The sequence below is a fragment of the Hippoglossus hippoglossus genome, chromosome 3 (assembly GCF_009819705.1).
Source record: "Hippoglossus hippoglossus isolate fHipHip1 chromosome 3, fHipHip1.pri, whole genome shotgun sequence".
Taxonomy (NCBI): domain Eukaryota; kingdom Metazoa; phylum Chordata; class Actinopteri; order Pleuronectiformes; family Pleuronectidae; genus Hippoglossus; species Hippoglossus hippoglossus.
The window spans coordinates 27,771,294-27,785,627 of NC_047153.1; the positions used below are offsets into that span (position 1 = coordinate 27,771,294).

Below are 14,334 nucleotides of genomic sequence, written 5' to 3' on the forward strand. Positions count from 1 at the left end.
CACGAATAGAATATTAAAAGTTTGCATAATTCAGTTGAAATTCATTTAGGTTCTTTAACATTCAATCAGGTGTAAATGTAAAATGCAAGAGAGCCAATACAAATAAATCTCTCCATGATATTTAAGATGTATTGATTGATTCACAATGTCAACTCAAGCATTAAGTAACACACAAGAAAACATTCCACATTGAAAGTTGCCTTCAGCTGTTTGTAGCCTTTGAATGCAAAGAGAGATATTTTCTGCCGATCCATTACATAACTAGTGCAGATGAAAAGGCAGAAAAACGTTGTTTTGTTCATCAGTCATGCTCCTGCTGATTTGAGATGCATTTACAAAGAAACATTACAAAGCCAGCCTGTTTAACCGGGGACGCTTGGGCTGCATCCACAATGCCACCTGGAAATCAAAGGTATATAAGCGATGTTGAGTGTGAGAAGACGGAGACTAAAACCAGAGAAGCTTGCAATAACTTACAAGACCCATCATTTTTGTGTCGTGTTTGTCACTGTTTTAACCAAACACTCCCCTCCTCATTTGCTTTTACGTGTTTTTTTTTTTCATATATTGAGTACCAGAGCAAAGTACAGTTCTAGTGATGTTCAGATATTTTGTTAAAATAAGACGTTTCTCTCATAAAAAACATCTGATTAGATTTGAATCCGACATTCCAGCAATTTAATCTTAAACTTAACATGTGTGTGAAAGATAAACCTCTCACCAACGAGGCGCTGGTGAATGTCCACTGTCCTTTTACAACTGCACCTTTAGTTCAGGCTGAATTGTTGACACTACTTTGTACCTTTCAGTTGGATCCAATGGTTCAAGTCTGGGACCCATTTTATGCGTGTCATCTTTTCAGTTGTGAAAATGGTTCCTCTCTTCAACGTGGATGTCAGTGTGGGTAGTGTACCCACAGTTAAAGCTGACATTACTCTGCAAACCATACATGTATTTACTGTGTATTTGTATTAAGCAAAACCTAAATTCTGCCCATGAGTTGTTGAGGATTCAGTTTGAAAATCAGAGCTGGTCAATATTCTGACTCAGAAACGTCTCATCATCTCTTATTGTCTGTCTAGAGAGGAATCATGTAACATTTCAGCTCACACCACACTCACCTCCTGCTTGACATAACTAAGTATTGAAGCAGTACTGATACACATTTCATATCATCGCATGGTTATTCTTTTTTTTTACAAGTGCCTCCCTAAACACAGTGTGCTTTATCACACACACACACACACACACACACACACACACACACACACACACACACACACACACACACACACACACATGCAGGGCTACAGCGAGTGATGTGTCCATTGTGAAGTGGATCGAGTTTTCTGAGAAATACTGAATCAGAATAATAGTTCTGAGAAGAGGGAGGCGTGTTGTGTATGTAAAGATGAATAGGAGAGGGAAGAGGAAAAGGCAAAACTCATATTATCCAGCATTTATCAAAGAAGAGTGCAGAGGCCTGCTGTGCAGTTCACATTTCGCTTTTGAAAAATAATCCTCAACGGCTACACACTCACATGAGATCACAGGAAGACATAGGTCTTACGTAGGTGTGTGTGTGTGTGTGTGTGTGTGTGTGTGTGTGTGTGTAAAAAGCTTTCCTGAGTCCAGAGAAAGGTTATTAGCAGCAACTCGCTAAAATCAAGCACTCAGGTGGTTCTTAGTGTGGGCTGCGTACAGGTTTAAGTAAGTGTAAGTGCAAAAGCAGTGGATTAGAGATGTGATTTTTATCTTCGGCCAGTAATTTGCATATCGCATAGCAAATATAGCCAACTTATACAGCATTATATATATATATAATTAATGGCAGTAACTGATCAGCACCATCTGTATAATATTGCATAAGCCCAAAGATAGAAGCATAATTTGAAGATTTTTTTTTTTTAATAATTAATATATGTCATAATTTCAGTCAATCTTCTCATCGATCTTCAAGATATCAGCGTGCAGATCATGGGCCCTTAAAGTTCTCTACTGAAAATCTTTTCAGTCGTAAAGAGAGAAGGTTTTTCCATAGAGATGGCTTTCCCATTTACAAACAGTCGACATACGGCACAGCATCGGGGTCTAAAATACACAGAGGTGAATTTGTGGGACGCACACATACACTGCTGCATTGCAAACCTTTTCTCCTCGTCATACACTCAGTCATTTCAGGCCTTTTTCTGTCCACTGGGTGTGCATGCATCTCACTCAGAAACGTCTATTCCTCCAAAGCAATGCTTCTCAAATATCCTTTCATTGTGATGTGTAATTTTAAGGCAACCCTTCAAGCATTGTCTCAAGATGTTATTTAGGTTACATGCTACTATGGCCTCTTTTTCTCCAGCCGGTCAGTGATTCCAGTGTAGCACTTAGCTTTTACGCCATCTGACACGAGTTGCTTTGGCCAGCTCTGGTTTCTTGGTCTCTCTGTGTTGACAGCAGTTGTAAGTCGGCCTTTCTGTGTTGCTCTATTTACAGTGACAGATCTTTCTGCTGCTTGTTTTGACACTCTGTATTCCTGATTGCTCTACACCTGGAAAAGTCAGACGGCGTGTTGCGTTATTTTGACAACCAGCAACCGTGAGCTGTCAACACCAGTATCACCAGCATCATTGAATATTCAGTGTCATGGAAATGTTTACTAGTTATTTCTTACAATGCGATCGATTAAAAAAGTTAATATAAGGTTGTTAGTGTAAATGTTACAACCGTTGTTTATGTGATAAAATGTGAAGGGGAAAGTTGGAAGAAATCATTCAAGAGTTGTCTGCAAGTTTGTTTTATTGGTAGCTGCTATAAATCAGTTTATGAATCGATACAAGTAACTGGCGGTGTTTGTGTTGGCTCTACGGACGCTCTTTAATCTTCTTACCAATGATGCATATGTAAATTACACAACCAAACATTTGATTCATGTCAGTAGCATAGCAACAGGGTCCTCTCCAACTCAGCTGTCTATCAGTGTCAGATTATTTACATTATTATCAGCATGCAACTATGACACATTCATAGAGTTCTTATGTACACAACCTAAAAGTCATGTTTTCATGTTAAGTTTTCCTTTTCCTTTTTTTCAAAGCTAAAAAAGTAATTAGGACAAGTCATCACAATGTCCTCTGAAGATAGAGAGAGCATGCGTGTGTGTGTGTGTGTGTGTGTGTGTGTGTGTGTGTGTGTGTGTGTGTGTGTGTGTGTGTGTGTGTGTACGTGCAGCACCTCAAAAGATAAACAGAGTTTTGAAATTGGCACACTTGGGGAAAAACATTAATTTTCTCTCAATTTGTTTGTTTCTTTTAAGGATTGTTTTACTCCCAGTGCTGTTTCTTCTGTCCTTTGGGTCTCAGCAGTTTTCTAAATACTTAAGCGATTGAGACAGCAAGAAAAAAAAAAACATAAAATAACAGTGAGCGAAAAAAATAAGAGATGCAACTGCATATATCCCTGATGTCTCATTTAAAACGCCAACAGAGAGGGTACAAAACGATCTGGATATAAGCATTGTCCTCTCTCCTTCCTTGACTTTCATCCTGCTAATAAGCTGTGAATCTCATCTCATCTTCAGAGGTTTCTCTCTTTCATAATAACATGAGGGGTGGTGGATGCAATGGTGATTGAGATGCAGACCTTGGTTTCACCAGTAATTGCATTGAGGGGGAACGTTGTGTTGATCAGCATTTAATAGACTTTATTAAAACTACTTCTCAGAGCAAGAAAAGAGATTATTACTTGAGGAAGGGACACAGCACTTATAAATATAGAGGGGGGGGTGATTCACAGTAATATGGTTTTAAATTGCTTTGACCAATTGAATATTAATTGTGAAATAATTGATTACCGGATTTCTATTAACTTTTAACACTTTGCAATTGTACAGGCTTTTGTCAAAAAGAGTAGAGCCTTGATTAAGTTGATCCTGGACCACGTATTACACAGAATGAAATTGCATAGAACTTACATAGAATGAAATTGCATTTAATTGATTTAAAATTAAATATCCAAACCACTGGATTGCTTTATGTTGTCATACCTTTGATAGTAAGTTCACTTATGGCACTGTGAAGAAAGGCACTAACGCTTAATCACCTATACAAGTTTTTTGCGGAGGTTTGAAATAAATATATTGTTTTTCCCCATTTCTCTCCTTTTCCTTTTGAAGTCCTAGAATAGATATGAACTTTAAATATATGTCTTTGCTCAAGTGTTCTGGCTTTAAATCCTGCTTATACCCCCCCAAAATATGAAATGTCATTGTAATCAGCTTTTGATGGCTAAAAAGCCAGAATTTCTATACTTTTGAATGGAAATTCATTTTCAGCACCTGCCTTAGCTGCAGGAGATTTGACATTTGGCTTTGACATTTTTGATACAGCCCCATCACCATTTCCTTTCCATTTTTTGCTACCAAATTGCTTCATAATTAAATGCTCTTTAAGTCTTAAAAGATTCCATTAAAAAAAAACTGCGGTTTAGACAAATAATAGTTTTGAAACTTCAATTGGATTTCTGTATAAAAGCTGCAGTTGAACTGTCAAGTTTTAATCAGGAATGTCCTAAAATCGATTTTTGTGACACAACAAAACAACAAAGGTACAACAGTTGCTACACACTTGATGTCTTTGTGCTGACATGTCTGACTGTGCTTCATATATTTCCTGCCATGATGGTGCTTCTCTAATGCAGTTATAGTTATCACCAATGTAAGGGCAGAGGTTATCTGTTGGAAAAGACTTTGAAAGACTTATGCCAATCAGATCACACCAAAGACTCCATATCTGCTTCCAACCGCCACAGCAGGTGATAGGGGAGATAGGGATAGATAGGGACTTCCAAATCAGGTGGTATCAGGTTTTCATGAAAGCTCTTGATGGCACAAATAGATAAAATCGTGACTTTTCTTTCCAGCACAGCTTAAACAAAAATTGCTGCACTCTACTTCGTCAAGATCTGAGCTTCATTTACACTAACTCTCCTTCCTCATTCACCACCATCTTCTATTGATCTACAGGTGGAAACGCTAAACTGCGCTACCAGATCACTTCTGGGAACACAGGAGGGGTATTTGATGTGGAACCAGAAGTGGGCACTATCTTTATCGCCCAGACTCTAGACTATGAACAGAACAAAAGGTAGGAACACACCCCAGGGAAGAATCCTTTCAACCACCAGTGAAATGCTTGTCAAAGGATTTTATCTCAAATACGTGATGTTATTTATTCCCTGTTGGGTTTTTTTTAGCTTTAAAGTTCACTTCTTAACCTTTAAATCATACCGAAGCAGTTTAAGTGATTGAGAACAAACAAGTAAGTCCATTTGGATCTCTTTGTGTGACTCTTTGTGTGACTGCTCCTGACAAAGCGGAAACTTTTGCTCAGGTACAAGCTTCACGTGCTGGCCTCAGATGGGAAGTGGGAAGATTACACCACGGTGACGGTAAACGTGGTCAACAAGAATGACGAGGCGCCAGTGTTCACCGTTAACGAATACTACGGAAGCGTAACGGAGGAGCTGGATGGTTCACCAGTGTTTGTGTTACAGGTACCGTCCCGTTATTGTTCAGCTGTACATTTGATCTTTGGGGTTTTTATTAACTTGCAATTGACCATTTCCTAAAGTATCACCCATCAGCCCAACAGAACAAAATGCAAGTTAAATCTAAACGTGCTTTTAGGACAATCTACATTTCAATACAATTCTGTGTCTACATTTTTAGGTCTTCTACTGTACTTGGATCATCAACTTATGAAGCTGTTGCACAAGATTTAACTTTAGCCGTTATCTGTTGCACAATATTATGAATGAATTAACTATATCAACTAACTAACTAATAGTGCACATCTAAATTTGTTGACTAGCTGTTCAGGCTGTGACCTGAAGCTGATCCATACCCTTTTGCTAGAATAGATTCCGTTGCGACTAAGGTTTGTTTTTGCCAGAAATCGGTGTACAATTTTAAAAGTGTGCATTTTGTTGAATGTGTCTTAATTAGAAAGAAAAAACACTTCAAAATGTACAGGCTTTATTGAGTTGTAGTTGTATAATTAATGACTTCATGTATTTTTGCCTTTAGTCAGCATCCTTTCTTTCATACACTGAGCCTCTTTAAAAGGCAGCAGAAATGTAATCGAGTGAGAGTTCACCATTATTTAGCCCTTTCCTTTTTTCTGTTTGCATTTCATTTTAAACATTGATTTTAGTCTTTACCCAGCAATTACTGTGCAGCCATGGCCAGATACGGTCTATTTCTAGATCATTTGGGCGTTGACCCTGAAGCTGTATCTTCTATAAATTATCATTCTGATGAATAAAACATTTAAATTTGTGTAAATTGTCACACTTGTTCAGCCCCGCTCTAGCTCAATAACACATGTTTTTCTCACCATCATTAAGCCGTTCTATGGGACTGAATACACTTTGGTTTGAAAGTGATTAATTGTAAGCCCGGTGCTCTCCTCCCTCCCTTCACATGTAAGAGCACATTTCTTCCCCCTTTTAAAGGAACTAATTTTGGCTCTACATCACACTGCAATTACCGCGCTAAATTGAAACATCTTGCTCAGGGTGTAATTGCTGCTTATGTTCAGAGGATGAGTGAGACGTGGTAGACAGAAGAAGAGAGGCAGAGGAGGTGTGGGCTGGGGCACAGCAGGTTGGATCTTGGCCAGATTTACCTACTGCAGGTTTAATAACTGCACAGAGCAGTTGTGAAGTGTGTCCAGTTGAGACATCACGCCAAGTCAGCAGCAATTCAATTATTAAATAGTGTTGAAAAAATGCCAGTGATTACACTCTCATCTCCCTCTCTCTGTCTCACTGCGCCGTCGATGTTGTAGGTAACGGCGTCTGACCCAGATAAGGATGCCGACCCAGAGGCCCTGCGTTACTCTCTCCACGGCCAGGGTGCAGAGAGCGAATTCATAATTGATGAGGTCACAGGCAAAATCTACGCCCAGAGGACTCTGAACCGCGAGGAGCGCGCTGTGTGGCGATTTGTCGTCCTGGCCACCGATGAAGGTGGCGAAGGTCTGACGGGCTTCACTGATGTCATCATTAACGTTTGGGATATCAATGACAATGCGCCTGTCTTCACCTGCGCCCCCAGCTGCCAAGGAGATGTGGCAGAGAACTCGGTAGTAGGGACGTCGGTGATGGAAATGACAGCCACCGACCTGGACGACTCCGCTGTGGGACAGAATGCCGTGCTCTCTTACAGGATTGTGGGTAGTCTAGATGGCACTAACATTGAGGTGGGAGGAGGAGTGCCGACTTTCTCAGAAATGTTTACCATAAACCCCACCACAGGAACAATCTCTGTCGCCATGGGTGGTCTGGACAGAGAGCAGGTTGAGTCCTACCTCCTGGTCGTGGAGGCCAGAGATGGTGGAGGGATGACTGGTACTGGAACTGCTACCATTCAGATCAAGGATGTGAACGACCATGCTCCAAGGTTCACGGATCACTCCTGCTTAGCAAGGATCTCAGAGAATGCAGACCCCAATGCAGAGGTGGGTAGAGGCCTCACTGTTGAGGCACCATTTTAGTGGGTTATACTAAAGACACTGTTTTGTGTCATGAATTTGAAATGGCCTGTGCAAATGTAAATTCACCATTTGGTGGATAGAGATAAAGCTCAGTATCTCCGACAATGACTGCACACAAGAGAGGACGGAACCGAGGGAGACGTCAGCAGCCTGCCTCAAACCTAAGCTTACTGGTATAAACAGGTGTAGAAGCTCATATTTAGAGCATAGTGTCTTTGATTTTGAGGGAAGTACATGTGATTACATAGTTTGAGAGTATTTTACTCCATTTAAAAGAATATTAAGAAGAAATACAAAGGTATCTGCTGTAATTGGAAAACCAGTAAAGGCACCTTTTCCATAGCGGAGCATGAGGCATATATCATGTCCTGACCTTGAAGAACATTTATTTGGTATCTCTTGCTCAGTATCGTACACTATAACTTCCTATTTTAGTCCTTGTAAGATATAGGCTCCCTCCCAACAGCACAGGACACTACCTGCTCAGGACATAGTGGTAGATAGCCCAAGTGAACTAACTACTGGTGTAGAAATTCATCATTCGACATCTGTCAAGCTGCAGTGACCTAGATATTTTGATGAAAAATATGGGCTTGTTTCACAAAGATAGTGTTTGACCAGAGCATAGATCAAACTAATATTCAGATTTGAACAAATTCATCCGTTTAAAGGACAGAAAGTTTAAAGGACACATTTGTATGTTTTCCTATTGCTACTTAACCAATGTAGCGTATATGTCAGCGTTCAAGGTTCAGCAGGGCACTTTCCAAGAGCCATCTCTGCTTCTACTTCTGTCACATCCGAGTTTCTACTAAAGGTTGCATTGACTATAAGCCCCAGCCTTTTTCTTGTCACTTTCCAATAGAGTTACACCATATGACTCTTTTAAGCGCCATTCGAGTAATAGAATTGTTCAATATATATATCTGAATATTGACATAATATCAGTTGTCAGTAAACAGTAACACATTGCGTGTACCCTTTGGAGCTCTGCCAATCTGCTTCCGTCAAAAAACATTTTGCCAACTTGCCAGAAGCCAGCACCCCCAATGGGATAGAACCGTCAAACTTTATTCACATGCTCTTCCTGTTTGTTCTAAGGTATTGGACCTCGCTGCAGAGGACAGAGATACTGGAGAGAATGCCCAGCTCACTTTCAGTGTTGTGTCTGGAGACCAAGAGCAGAAGTTCTACATGGTCAGTCACAAGCAGGAGCAGCGTGGCACCCTGCGGCTGAAGAAACGTCTGGACTATGAACGCCACAGCGAGCAGAGGTTCAACCTCACCCTGAAGGTACAGGAAATGGAAGCAATTCCAAATAGACATGCTTGCATTATTGAAGATTATTATTATTCAGCTTCTGTATTGTTGGAAACACTCACATACAGCATGTTCCTGGAACATTTTGTGAATTATTGTAACTGATAGAAAAAGGAAACAGCAGAGGTTTTGAGAATTTTCCTAAATTCGTGATCTTAAAGTTTTTTGTCTTTGCTCTAAAACTTTTGAATCAGCCTGTCATGCCTTCCATCAGAAGCTAAGACAAAGAATTTCAAGGTTAAGAGACCTCTGTGAAGCCATTCAAACACCTGGTATCTTATATCGGTTGCAGACAGCAACTTTAAAGCTTTTCAAGGCAACCTTTGTATATTAGCTGTAGTGGTAAATCTTATTATCATTATTTATCCTAAAGGTCCAGTGTGTAAGATTTAGGTGAAAGGGATCTATTGACAGAAATTTATTATAAAATAATTCTAGTGATGTTTTTTTACGGGTGTGTTACATCTAAATTATACAAATTGTTGTTTTATTTACCTTAGAATGGGCCACTTTAACTCCAACTTTTACTCAATACCTTTTCTGTCTAATCACAGTTACTGCAGTGTGCATTGGCCACCGTTACAGCCAATAAGCTGAGCTGCAGTCTTTCCAATGTACTTTACATGTAGTCTTGATCTTGTCTATACAACACTTGAATACAATTTGAGACCTAATGTGGTTGATGTTTCAGGTTGAAGACCTGGACTTTTCCAGCCTTCTTCACTGTGTGGTGGAGGTAGAGGACTACAATGACCATGCTCCTGTCTTCATTCCACACTTCCTCTCTCTCGCCCCGCTACCTGAGGACATCTCTGTGGGAACTAGTGTGGCACGTTTGGTTGCCAGTGACTCTGATTCAGGCCAGAACCGTGAGATCACCTACAGCCTATCAGAGGACTCCGATCCTGAGGGGCTGTTCACCATTGACCAGTCGGGTGTGCTCTCTGTGGCCCAGCCTCTGGATCGGGAGAGTATACCCCAGCATCACTTGATTGTCATAGCAACCGATCATGGGGTTCCACGTTTATCAGGCAGTGCAACAGTACAGCTGCCTCTGTTGGATGTGAATGATAATGGACCAGAGTTTGAGGCGGCATACTCCCCAATGGTATTTGAGAATGTGGCGGGACCACAGGTAAGCTGTACTGGGTTTGATCTCATGTAACATGTTCCATACTGATTTGATGCAATGAGTTACTAAAAAGGAAGGAAGTTAGGAAGAAGCTAAGGATAATCTTTATTCACTGGTGGTTCAGATGAAAAAATCCAACCCGAGTAAGCAATAATGCCTTGTGCTCTCCCTCCTTGTTTAGGTAGTGAGGTTGAACCAAACATCGACCCTCCTGCGAGCTGTGGACCAGGACTCTCCAGAGAATGGCCCCCCCTTTCACTTCACCATCCCCCCTGAGTATCGCCACAACAATGACTTCTACCTCCAAGACAACCTGAACGGCACTGCCACACTAACAGCTCTGCGGATGTTTGACCGTGAACGCCAGAAAGAATTCCTCATTCCTATTATAATGAGTGACAGCGGCCGTCCAGCCAAAACTGTGACCACCACCCTGACAGTGACGATCGGAGACCAGAATGATCATGCGCATGTGGCAGGGGAGAAAAAGATTTTCATCAATAGTCACCGAGGTGAGAAGGTCGTCTACATCTTTAGGATGTATCCAACTGATATTTAACATTTTCAAGCACAGTTGGATTTTTGCTATCGAGGGTAATTTTCTCTGTAGGTGAAACATCATACTGGCAGCAATTTACAGTAATTCCTAATCAGTGTGCAGTCATTTCAACCGACACACACGGAGATACACACACACACACACACCTTTTTATTGTGTTATTCACCTCTGCCTCAACCCACCCATCGTCACCACATTAGTATTGTCTGCATGATCGGTGTTCAGTCACAATGACTCCCATAATGCTATGCTAAGGGTCACACTGTGGTTCAGCTTGATGCAGTTAAACACTGCTAAATTATTTTCTACTCTTCTGTTTAGTTTTCACACTTGGTACAGGATACCAAACAGACCACATAAACGAGTATCACAGGCTAGAATACAGTGAATCTCATCATTTGATGCGGACTATATTGGATTCTAAACACACGGTTTCGTCAGTAAAGGTGTTAGAATTGTTATTCACCATCAACTTTAGAAGATGGACACGTATTTGCATCCTTTCTCAGCAAATAAAAAGAAGAGCTGTTACTTGTACGCTGTTTGTCACAATATGTAGTGTGGAAAAAATAGTAGCATCATCATTTCCATTGCTGTGTAACTTTTTCCCTCCAAAGTTTCTGGCAAAGGCAAACAACAGGTTAAAACTCAGCATGTCATGGTCTGCCTTTACATTTTGAAGGGTACCCTCAGAGTAATTCCCACATGGCTCAGAGTGTGAGGAGCTGGAGGGAGAGAACAGCAGTTCCTTCCACATGATTATAATCATTGTGCATTCAAAGAGCGTTTCTGTTATGCATTTCCCTCTCCCTGTGCCAATCACCTGCAATGTCACTTCTTAGTTCAGCTGAAAGGGAATGGCAAATCAGCCTCAAATCTGCATAGTTCGTTCCAAACACATGGACACATAGGCAACGCATGCAGAAAGGCAACACATATTCCCTCACCAAACGTTTTACTGAGGAAATGGAGGCCAGTGTAGACTAACACGTTTTCTCTTAAACCTCTCCACGGTGTTCAGTGTCAATCACATACAGACAAATCTAAATGCTGTTGGCCATTTAACCTGGTTATCTCATTAAGTGATGTGTCTTCTGTCATAAGGCCGTATGCCAACCACAGTGCTTGGTAAGGTCTACTCTCCTGACCCGGATGACTGGGACAACAAGACCTACGTCTTTGAAGGACATGTGCCAAGGTAAATAATGTCATGTGATAAGTGTGTACGCTTTTTAGTAGGGTTTCACCTTTGGATTGTATATGTCATTTTTCAGTTGTTTGTGCGAGAGTGTTTCTGTTTTGTGTAAAAGCTTTTCATTTGAATGTGTTATTTCACCAAAGTCCAAGAATGGGTTTGGTTTAATTCATGTATATGCATGATAATTCAGAATAATGTCCCTGACGGCACCTCATAAAATAGTGTGACTCTCCATGAACCATTAAAGCTGGGTACTTCACATTTAAGACCTATGACACAAGAAAAAGAAAACTGCCCTATGGAGCATTTGTAAAAGAAAATGCAACATTTCTATCCGACTAAAACAGACATCCAAGCCATCTGCACATACAGATGGAATGAAACTGTGTCATAAACAAATTCAAGGGAGCAATTGAGTGCAGGAGATGTCTGATATTCAATATAGTTAAGTCATATAGACCATAAGCCTGCACATGTATTTCTATAAAACTAATTGCAACATTGTAGAAGTTTATCGTACTCTTGTATTTTGCACTTATGAAAGCTCATACTTTAGGATTTACAAATACAATCCTTACAATCTCAGATCTATACAGGTTATTTTCAAATTTGGTACAAATTATTAGTTTGACTTCAGGATTAATAGATCAGATTTGTAGACAGTGATGTATATGGTAACATAATGACGGGCTCTAGTCCTTTGGATAAGCAAACTGGTATTTAGCACTTTTGCAAGTTGAACCAGCTCTGAACCAGCACCAGGTTCCAGTGGAAAAGGGGTAAAGGATGAGCTGATTAGAACTTCGGGAGCTACATTCTGTACAACCAACCTGAATACGCTTTGCTTTCAAACCAGGAGCCATGTTGTGTTTTCCAGATAATATTGCGGCATATTGTGTCATGTGACAAAACCTCTCAGGTTGGCCCGATTTTTCTTTTGTTCTTTTTTTTTTAACACAGCTAATAATCAAGCTTCTCAGACTAAATTTAAACTGTCGCCTTTTTGCAGCTATTAGCCAACTTTTTTTGTTGGCTCCTAATTTTTATTTTATACATCGCTTATACTATATATCAACACTTATATTACTTAATGTTTTTGTTTTCGTTTTGGTGATTGCTTGCCCAATTTTTTGTAACTCATGAATCAACTTCGCCTCCCAGATTTATGGATTAAGCTGCTGCAGTAGAGTTTCTTTCCGATCTTTATTCAAGAGCGTGCTCTTTCATTTCACAACATTACTTCTTCATAACACACAGCGTCCCTTACAGACAGTTGTGTATCACATTATCCACCCTGGATCCTATTTTATTTCATTGGTTCTATTGCTTTCTTCAAATGAATTGGTAAAGTCAGATTTGCAACATGGGAGCCTTGGTGTTTATTGCCTACCTATTGCTGGTTTTCCACTTGACAGCTAACCAGGTTGCAGAGTTCTCTTTCACTGTATTCACAGGCAACTCAATCTGCTCTGCCACCGGGTCATTCTACATTAATGCATTCATGAGAACACAGGGAGTGAGATTCTATGTAATCTGTCCAAGATGTGACATTTCTGAGAAGTGATGGGCTCTGTAGGAACGGTAGATACAGAACATTCATGTTCCATAATTTATGTTGAACACAGTCAGTTAAACCAACTCAAAGAAATCAGGAGCAGAGATGTGGATCTTAATCTTCAGTAAAGCTAATGGAATAATATGTGTTACACATTGTAAGGAATGTCTTATCCTTTATGCATGTCTGACCTCACCAGCTGTGGTTTTTCAAAGTGTCATTACTCATAGAAGTTACTTTATAACATGATATTCTACATTTCCTATTCATAAACACTTAAATGTGGATAGCATAGAAGTTAGATAGTTTGTCTGTCAATGGTTTTAACATAATTTTGTGTAATTAGCTCTTGAGAGCCAAGCGTATTGTCATAGATGTACTCCTGTGTTGAAAATATATCTTAAATAGCACCAATAAAATAAATTATCCTCTGAAACCATAGACCAGTGGTCTGGCCTTTTTGGGGCCAGTGCCCCACAAATCCATAATTACGTAAAATCAAGGCTAACCGTCTTATTATATAAGACTATATAAGACTCTTAACCGTCTTATATAATAAGCCTTGAATAATATTGTTAATCTGTTGTAAGTATGATTATTGAGTATTCTTCTTTTTATTATTAATATTATATAGGTTTCATTGTATTATACTACTATGGTCAAAAGCATTCAAGGTCAAAAAATAGATTTGATTTAACTAGAAAGTTTGAAAATCATCATCATTAGTTTCCCAATGAGCAAAGAATCGATGTAATTAGAAATTATATTTGAATGTTAAACAAATGATGGTAAGCAGCCAATCAGAAATGCCAAACAAAAAGCATTCTTTTGAAACTTCATCTCAAACAAGAGGAAAACAAGAGCAGCATTCCAAGAAAAAAGTCTTATGCTACTGGAAAAAAACAAATAATCTATTTTAACTTTCAAATGAAAATAGGTGAAATCAATTCAAAGTATGAACCCTATGCTTAGTGGTTCTCTGCCTGAGGCTGTCAAGTCCAGGTGGTTACTGAACTGGACGAC

The 14,334-nt window shown here is 39.8% G+C and overlaps 1 protein-coding gene across 1 annotated transcript in view; it reads left to right on the top strand.

Annotated features, from left to right (window-relative positions):
• Positions 1-14,334, top strand: part of si:ch211-186j3.6 (neural-cadherin) — a 292,082-nt gene that overhangs the window by 153,222 nt on the left and 124,526 nt on the right. The window contains exons 17-23 of the mRNA XM_034570740.1: positions 5,015-5,135; positions 5,382-5,544; positions 6,840-7,511; positions 8,649-8,840; positions 9,559-10,002; positions 10,181-10,511; positions 11,663-11,756. Coding sequence (XP_034426631.1) covers positions 5,015-5,135; positions 5,382-5,544; positions 6,840-7,511; positions 8,649-8,840; positions 9,559-10,002; positions 10,181-10,511; positions 11,663-11,756 — 2,017 coding nt within the window. The remainder of the gene's footprint in view (positions 1-5,014; positions 5,136-5,381; positions 5,545-6,839; positions 7,512-8,648; positions 8,841-9,558; positions 10,003-10,180; positions 10,512-11,662; positions 11,757-14,334) is intronic.